Source organism: Staurois parvus, unplaced genomic scaffold (genome assembly GCF_062004578.1).
Source record: "Staurois parvus isolate SC_StPar_1 unplaced genomic scaffold, SC_StPar_1.0 ptg001068l, whole genome shotgun sequence".
NCBI lineage: Eukaryota > Metazoa > Chordata > Amphibia > Anura > Ranidae > Staurois > Staurois parvus.
Window position 1 is genome coordinate 604424 of NW_028318864.1, and position 9361 is coordinate 613784.

At 44.4% G+C, this 9361-nt stretch overlaps 1 protein-coding gene across 1 annotated transcript; it reads right to left on the minus strand.

The window, feature by feature from the left end:
* Positions 1 to 2353: 2353 nt before the first annotated feature.
* On the minus strand, positions 2354 to 5597 carry LOC149440586 (serine/threonine-protein kinase SBK1-like). The gene is made up of 4 exons (XM_089658446.1): positions 5435 to 5597; positions 4563 to 4765; positions 3488 to 4270; positions 2354 to 2425 (listed from the first exon to the last, which is right to left on the minus strand). The coding sequence occupies exons 1-4, from the start codon at positions 5595 to 5597 to the stop codon at positions 2354 to 2356; spliced, it is 1221 nt and encodes a 406-aa protein (XP_089514572.1).
* Positions 5598 to 9361: the final 3764 nt, after the last annotated feature.

Sequence of the window (9361 nt, forward strand, 5' to 3'; positions counted from 1 at the left end):
TTTTGGCTGGTTGAAATATAGATTGGAGAAAAATGGTGTAAGTGAAATTTGGGGATTTTGTTGGTGGCAAAGTGGGATTCTTGAAGGAATAGGACATCAGCCTGCAACGAACGAGCTTCTTTTTGTAGTAGAGATCTTGTGAATGGTGAGTTGAGGCCACGGACATTTAAGGATGATATTTTAATCATAGTCCTGGATGTAGGCGAGTTGTTCGAAGTAGCAGAGGTATTTCATGGATAATGTAGAGTAATGGCATATCTTTTTGTTGTTTTTGAGAAGTTTCCACAAAGAAGAGGTAACTTGCTGGATGTGTTCACTGGTTTGATGAGGATGTTTCATCTTGTAGGACGTTATTTTGAATGTGGAGAGGTTGAGTCAATCGACTATTATAGGTAGGAGGGTAAGGGGGTAAAAAAAACTTGTTGAAAACACAAGTGGTATGTGTAGCACTTATTGCTACTATCTAAAGGGGGGATTTGAACATACATGACTTACATGGTAAGTCATGTTGACGAGTAACTTGGGGTTCGATGATGGTCATAATGGGGCCATATGCCAGCCATTAGTGGTTGATAGGGTCCCAGCTTGTTGGTTGGTTGTTGATGGTGGTGATCTTAGGATCTGGACCATTCTGCTTCCATGTGTTGCGTATGGTTGGAGGTGGGTTGGTGGGAGTCCGCTGATAGGATCTTCCAGACTTTCAAGAGGTCGATGCCTGCTTCAAGAGATTTAATTGTAAAGAACCTTCCTTGTTGTTTAACAATGATTTGTGGGGAAACCCCATTGGTAGCCAATTCCGTGGTTCCGCAGAGCTTTTGTTATGGTGACATGCTTCTTGAGGTTTAGAAGAGAGGCTTTAGTTAGGTCTGCAAATAATTTTATATTTGCTTGCTCTGGCGGTAGTGATGTAATGTTTCTCGTGGCTATCATAATTTTTTCTTTCACATGGTAAAAGTGGATGCGTGCCAGGATGTGCCTAGGGACTGCGGCCGGTAGGAACGATGGTTTTGGTAATCTGTGCGCACGATCTATAACGAGCTCTACATCTGATAGGGAAGGAATGCGGTATTTCATGTATTGTTGTAAATATGGTACTATGGCGTCCGAATTGATGTTTTATGGGATTGCGTGGAATTTGATGTTGTTCCGCCTAGAGCGGTCTTCAGGATCCGCTAGTTTGAGGTTAATCTGTTCTACGTCGGTGCCCTGGTCGGTGTATGCGTCTATTAGGCCATTGTGAGCTGCGAACATTTCCCTCGTTTTATTTTCAATATGGCTGATACGGTGGTCCTCTCGTTGTACCGCGGTTGAAATTTGCGATAGTGTCGTCGTCAGGTCATCATGTAATGTTTGTCACAGTGAGAGAAGCATACTGTTCATAGACAGTTCAGCGATAGGTTGGTCTGAAGCAGGAAAATTTTCTATTAAGGATGGAGTAGAAATAGCAGAATTGAGTGTAGAATAGGAAGGCTGAGTGACAGGAGGATTTTCTATGTCCAGCCTAGGTCTGGACTTAGCAGGGCTACTTGTGGTGGGAGACAGGGGCGTAGAGGACTCACCAGGGTCTCCAGGGTATAATGTTGCTTTGAGCCTGGGGTCTGTGGTGTGCTCTGGTCTCCGTTCTGTCTGTAAGGCATCTGTCTGTGAGGAGCCGGCACCATCTTTCCTGCAGGGGCTGAGAGCTGGGAAAAAGTTTGTCAGCTTTCCTGTCTTCCCTGGTGATCTGCGGCATCGGGGCATATTCCCTGGGGATCCAGTGGAGACCTGTGTCCCCTTATCAGCGTGGGGAGAGGTCAGTGCCGCTGTGGGATTGGTGAGTGCCGGGTTTAGGCTGGCCGGGATGCGGAGCTCTCTTCACGGAGCTGTAATCCCAGAGCCAGCCGCGCATGCGCCCCCAAAAATATGATAAACTTTGAGAACAATTCACATAGTGAGGTGAAAATGGTGAATTTAAAGAAAACCTAAAGATGCTATTTACCCGGATATACTATATGATTATCATGGTTTACTCCAAGCAGGAGTTGCCTGGAAGCTACAATTTGCCTCAATGATGAATACAATTCACCAAAAAGTAATTTGGTGGTTGACTTACCAGTACACACAGTTACAAATGTTAAATCATGTGGCAAAGTGGTTGACATACCAGTATATACCTCTGTCAGTGCTAAACAGGTCCTTCTAAACCTGGCTGACAACACTGCTTAGCATTTCAGATGCAACAGAGGCAGTGGTGTAAGCTCAAAAAGTAATTTAGGAACTCAAATGATTTCTGGCAGGATCAATGGGTATTTTTCTGTACAGAGAAAATTCAAGAGCCCCACCCAGTGCACAGGAGGAGTAACTACTCATATATCTACAAGTTACATTCCCCCATGTACCAGGCAGGGGCCTTGTTCATCCACTGGGGATAGTCCAGACTTGTCATCTGAAAAATGTAAAGAAATATTGTTAGAGCAAAATATAGAAATGATCTATGAAATGCAAACATGAACAGGGAATGTAACAGGACAAAATGCATGTGGTCAGTTCTGAATATCTATATAGAAAAACTGAGGATCCTGGAGTAATAAATGAAATCACCGGTTGTGGTTCAGTTAAAAAGGTTACAAAAATGTTTAAAAGGTTCCTCCAAGAGGTTATATGACAGATTGTGGTTGTGTAAATTACAAACTATCCACAGAGTAGACAAATCTAGTCAAAAAGACAAAATAAAAATGGATAGAGACCTACAGCAACCAAAAAGCAACCATCCTTCACTGGTCTGACTGCTCTAGATTCATATAAAAATAATGACTAAGGCTCTCTCATAATGTACTATAAATGGTCTTGGCAATGCCATAATAAAATACTAACAATTTCAAATATTTTACCGCAAACTTCTAATATCATATCCAACAAGAGTCCTGCTATTACCATTGTTAGCTAGAAGGACTTTAGTATCGACCCCTTTGATTCAAGCTTCACTTTAAACTTCCGAACTACAAGGCCTGACCCAACCCCTTTGTAAGTTGCTAACAAGAGTTCTATCGCTGACATACCCCCCCCCCCAACCATCTGAGATGAAAGTGAAGGACGCATAATGCAAGTATGTTGGCATAGACTGCACCCATGCCACTCTTACAAAAATGAAGAGTTGGGATGAAAGGTTTAGTGTGTTACAACATTCTTGGTAGCTCAGTAGTACATTTTATAGAGATCTGCAGATCAGAAGAGGTACAGACAGCTCCTAAAAGAGGATAATCCCACTAAAGGAAGATAAGGTGGCGGCTATTTATTGACTGAAACTGGATTGCTTTAGTATCAATGCAAAATCAGTGATGGATATTGTGGTGGAAAAAGTGATGACTTAGTGCTGAACTGCTAGTGTGACATGGCCCTAAAAGATTAAATTGTGAATTGAGAAAGGTACATACCTGGGGAAGTTGGCCATATGTGATGTTCTTTCAGACGCACCATCACTCATGATTCTTCTTCATCCAATGTTTACCTCTGCACCAACAAGTAAGGAGAACTCATCATCGAATATGATCAGTGCTTCTTCCATGTCATCCTTCTGGGGCAATGGAGTCATCTCAGACTGAGATACAGAAGTGTCTGTGGTCAAAAAGTAAGACAAGGACTTGTTAGTAACACTACGCTGTGAGGTGTTCAGGTGAGAAATGGAGGTTACCTCAGATTGTACAGAGCTGCTTTTGATGGGATCCTCATCTTCTTGTCCTGTGATTGCATCTGGGATTTCTTCCTTCCAGCTTTCGTTCATGTATTTCAGGATTTCTGTAGATTTACTTCTTTTAGAAAAGTCAATGGCCAAAAGATCACCAAACATCCTTCTTATTCTGGATGAAATCTTTCTCCATGCTTCAGGAGGATTGTCCATATGAAAATTGTTTTGCCAGTCAACAAAACCTCTATATCCTTCATCTTCAGGCATGGCCACCTGCCATGGATAATCCCCTAGAAGTAGGCAGTAGATGGTAACACCAAACGCCCACACATCAAGGCAGCCATCTACAACCAGTCCATCTGTAATGGTCATGTCACGTAGTTCTGGGGCCATGTAGGTTTTGCTACCACACCTGGATGTTATCACTGTCCCTCTGACCTTCGCAAGGCCAAAGTCTGTGATCTTGATGAAGTGACAGTCCTGGTCAAACACCAAAATGTTTTCTGGCTTCAAATCCATATGCACCAGTCCTTTCTCGGATATGAATTCGAGAGCATTGGAGATCTGAAGAGCACACCTCTTAACTGAGTCTTCTGGAATTCCCACCTAGGAATACAAAATCAAAATACAATAGTTGTTAAATACAGTAAGATAGAATATAAAGAGCAATTCAGAATAAGTTAAAGTATAAGCATGGCCATCACTTTTGATCTAGTTTTAGACTAGGAGTGGAGTCTATTGCCGTTTGTTTTCCCCCAAAAGAGATTCTCTTTTTCTAAATGTTCCGGTGATCTCCATTATTAAGACAAAGTGATGGGCAATTCAAAACATTAGTTTTATCCCTCCCTTATCCAAAACTTTAAAAAAAAAGGGCATACTGAAACCTTAATGTACTTACGTATGGTGTAATCATGGAGAAGAGATCACCAACAGGGGCTAGTTCCTGGGCAAACACAAAGTAGTCGATGGTGGTGAAGGCGATGCCATTACATCCAATGATATTGGGATGAGATGAAAGAAAGTATGAAACGCAGAACTCCTGGAGGAAAGACCGCTGGCTGGTTCTGTTTTTATCCATGGTCTTCAATGCCATTCTTTGACCTGTAGAAAAAAATAATTTAACTTTGATTAAGAAATGGAAATTTTTAGCTGATCATTTTTTCTATCCACTTGAAAATCTCAATATTCGAGCAACGGATCTTATTAAAATGTTTGAGAATGTATTATGCTTCATTCATAGCTAAATTTCAGCCATCAATCAGCTGAACAAGAACCTTTCCTGGGCTGAAATGTCCTACTTTGATTTCACTGAACACAGCGATAGTCTCTCATTGTGCATCGGAAGCTTCAGCAAGTCATACAGATCCCATCTCGTTTCCTGGCTGGAGGACGTCCAGCATTGTTAGCATCATATCCTTCCCAGCCTGACTATTCCTGGCCTGCCCCTTTCATTCATTATATGTCTGTCCTTTTAATCATGGAGGCTCAGCATCACATGTGATCATTATCTAGGACAGTCTGCATGGAAATACAGTCCACTGCTCCAGACAGATATGTACCCATCAAGGCATTTTAATATTTGCATAACTGCTCCCAAGAATCAGCCCAATGCTTAGTTCCCTAAATCATTCTACCAACACGAAAAAATATTTAAGCATGATATATTTATGGAGATTTAATAAATATAAAGTCTATAGTGTACAAATGTACAAACATATACATACATATTTGCAGAGGATACTGAAACGGTACTTAGAATAGTTCACTGACCTGTTATCTTGTCCTTTGCCAATAAAACTCTTCCATATCCACCTTCTCCAAGTTCCTTCATAATGGTGAAGTACTCCTGTAAGTCTACCTGCTTTATTTCTTGTGAATAGAAGGAGATCATTCTATTCAGAAATCCTTCAACACCATGAGTAATGGAGGCCATAGTGTCCTGGAGAGCAAAAAAAGAAAACGTTGAATTATTAAGAAGAAAACAAATTGTTTTAGAAAAACTATAGAAATGTTTCAAATATGAATACTATTACCCACATTGATATACATATATATATATATGAGATGCTCACTAAAGCTCCATATCTTATTGAATGGGGCTCGGGAATAAGGTTCAGTTATTAAAGTAAGAGTTTGAACACAACAATAGAAATTTATGGAGTATAGTTAAATGAGCTGAATATGGAAAGCCAGCAATCCTTATATAAGAAAATTATCAAGTAAGGTTATAACTTTATCAAGTGCAAAACAAATGGAAAAGCCAAGACATAGCAACACATAAATATATCCAATAGCTATAAGTGCATTTGTGTGCGGGGGGAGAGGCTATTGGTAATTGGTGGTCAGGAGACTCATTTAACCCCCAAGTATCCTTCAGGAAGAGAATGTAATAAACTTTGGTCAGCATTGATGGAAAGGTGTATCTGCTGCCAGAAGAGTTTTGGTGACCCTCATATTTCTGGCAGATACTTCCATGAAAAGATTAAACATTCCTTAAGAATAATCTACAACAGATACTCTGCTCTCTTGTTGCCGACCAGCTATGCCAACTTTCCAGTTTTGATTACATAAATTCAGGGGGATCAACACGGAGCTCAGTCAGTTAAAAAGTGTAATTTAATCAAAACTCTCAAGGAAAATATAAAAAACGGTTGAAGTGAATTTTCAGTGAGATTATGAAGTAGAATGTTGTACTCCTGTTTTGGTGAGAGGTAGTATTTCATAGCAAAGAATTCAACATTGTTCAGTCAATTTCCTGTCCTAAACCTCCACTCCTTGCCCCTTTGTGTCAGTTTTCCATATATTTATTAAATATGCCTCATAAACCTCTGCAGGATAATTATCAGAATGTTCATTAAATAATAAAGATCCCTTGATTGGTTAGATGAAAGTGACCTTACCTTAATGTGGTGAGGATTCCGCTGTGATGAAGTCCAATTAGTTTTCTTGAGTATTGGGTTCCTCTGCAGATCAGCTCCGGACAACGTCACCAAATCTCCAGCTGGGCTGTAGTAGATGAGTATACCGGTATCTCTGGAAGTAGAGTCATTGAATAGGGGAAGGAGAGGACCTCTTTATACAAGGGAGATGGGCGGGGAAGGCAGAGAATGAAGGCTTTCCATTGGCTGACTCCTGATGTAAATGTTGTGTAAATAACCCCGGATTGTTCTTGCTGATTTGCATATAAAAAGTGTGTCCTGAGAATAGGTGATAGGATTAAACATGATGAAACCCAAATACTTTGAAACTTTACAGAGTTTTAATATTAAACTTTTCAACATTGTAACTAGAGATGAGCGAATTGAACATGGCGAAGTGGAATTCGTTTCGAAGATTAGGAAAAATTCGATTAGCGCCAAATCCGAAAATTAGCAAACTTCGGATGCACGAATCGAATTTTCCCAAAAGTGGCGGCGACATGTGTGGCCACGGAGCGGGGATCTCTGGGAAGGCGCGCAGACAAGGCGCGCTGACCCATAATGCATTCATTCATGACATGTGATCGCATTAGCCAATCAGCAGCCAGCCAGCCAGCACTGTGTAATGGTGGAGCTATAAATCGCGGCCATCTTAGAATTCTCCATTAGCCTCCGGTCATTCAAGAGAGACAGACCTGTCTGTATTAGGGACAGAGTTAGGGCCACAGAGACTTGAGGGCCACAGAATCGTTACTCAGGGACACAGAATCGTTACTCAGGGACAGACACAGAATTGTTACTCGGGGACACAGAATCGTTACTCGGGGACACAGAATCGTTACTCGGGGACACAGAATCGTTACTCAGGGACACAGAATTGTTACTCAGGGACACAGAATCGTTACTTTCTGCTTCACAACCACTATTGAATTAAAGAGTATGTCAGACAACACGCAGATAAGTGGCAGAGGAGGCAATGTTTTAGGAGCGAGCAGACGTGGCAGCAGAGGAAGGGGTTGAGGCAGCACTAGTCGCAGCCAGAGGCCATTGCTCCCGGTGTCATCCAGCGGTCGTGTCTCCACCGACAACCCTGCCGTCATCGATTGGTTGACTCGGTCGTCTTCCTCTTCCCAGGTCACCTCTGACACCTACAGCCAACGGTCGGTGGGTACGTCAGACACAACCGTTAGTTGGCATGGCCCGGGAGCAAGCCCACTGAAATCACGTGTCCTCTACCTGCCCCTGTCCTTTGGTGTTCCCTCACCAAGCGAAGTATCGCATGCTGTGGGCTCAGCCCCACTGTACAGTGAGGAAGAGCTAACAGAGGGCGGTCAGGAACGGGGGGAGACATCCGCCTCTTCAGCAGCCAGGCGAAGAAGTACTGGCGAGTAGAGTGGCTCGGTAGTCGGTCTAGAGACAGGTCTGTCTCCTGACCCACACGCAGCCGAGGGGGCTAGTAGTGACGCGGAGACCCTAATTGATGATGATGAGGCTGATCGCACTTGGCAGCCTCGTCGTCATCAGGCTATTGCTTCCGCATCATCAGGAGAAGAGGGTGCCAGCTTGGCAGCGAGCAAAACAGTCGGTGGGTCGCCCAGGAGGCAGAAGGGTCGCAGCAGTGTCAGTGGAGCCAAACGGCCACGGAGTAGAGCACCAGCTCCACTGCAGCCTACCACCACGGCCAGTAGTGGTGCCTGTGTGCACAGAGGAAGTAGCAGTCAGCCAGTGAGGAGTAGCGGGGGCAAAGTTTCCTACTCGGCGGTGTGGCAATTTTTCGTCAAGCCGCCCGAGGAAGTAAACGTAGCCGTATGTCGACTATGTGGCCAGAAAGTCAAGCGTGGCCAGGGGGCCCATGTTGGGACTACAGCGTTGCGTCAGCATATGCAGCGTCGCCATTCGGTGGCCTGGGAAAACCGTGATAAAGATACGGCGGTTCTGCCTGCCCCAGCCCCCGCTCCATCACCCGCTCCGTTACTTGCTCCGTCACCCGACGTCAATCGCCCTCTATCAGCCAGTCAAGGCTCCAACACCTCTGCTGAGGGGAGTTGTCGCTCGTTGGCATCTTCCGCTCATTCAGATGCTCCTTCTCCTGCTACTCCTCTTCACGGATTCCGTCAGCAGTCTTTCTTGGAATCCGTTTCCAAGAGACAACAGTTTGCGAGCACGCACCCGACGGTGCAGAAGCTGAACGTCCTCCTGTCCAAGTTGCTGGTGCTGCAGTCCCTCCCTTTCCAAGTGGTGGACTCAGCACCTTTCCGAGAAATGATGGCTTGTGCCGAGCCGCGGTGGAGAGTGCCAAGCCGGCATTTCTTCGCCAAAAAGGCAGTGCCAGCCCTCCATTCACATGTAGAAGAGATGGTGGGCCAGTCTTTGAGCATGTCGGTCTCTGCCAAAGTGCACGGCAGCGCCGACGTGTGGAGCTGTAACTACGGTCAGGAACAGTACATGTCATTTACGGCCCACTGGGTGAACGTGGTGCCGGCACAGCCGCACCAGCAACTTGGACAGGTCACGCCACTTTTGCCTCCACGTTTGCACGTCCTTGGTCCAGCAAAGATGTCCGCCTCTACCACCTCTTCTTCCGCCGTGTCCTCAGCCGCCACCCCCCTGCCAAGTCCTATTACCCGACCGGCATATCACATGTGCAGGGCGCAACGGTGTCACGCTGTGCTGCACCTGGTATGCCTTGGCGAACGTAGTCACACAGGGGAGGAACTTCTGAGTGTAATGAACAGAGAAATCGACAGATGGCTGTCTCCGCGCAAACTGAAAATCGGAA

Excerpts from the sequence above, each read along its gene's own strand:
- LOC149440586 (XM_089658446.1), bottom strand. The coding sequence starts at position 5,597 with ATGGCCTCCATTACTCATGGTGTTGAAGGATTTCTGAATAGAATGATC. Across the intron at positions 4,766-5,434 it reads GGCAAAGGACAAGATAACAG|GTCAAAGAATGGCATTGAAG; the intron begins GTCAGTGAACTA and ends TTTTTTCTACAG. Across the intron at positions 2,426-3,487 it reads CCTTACTTGTTGGTGCAGAG|ATGACAAGTCTGGACTATCC; the intron begins GTAAACATTGGA and ends TACATTTTTCAG.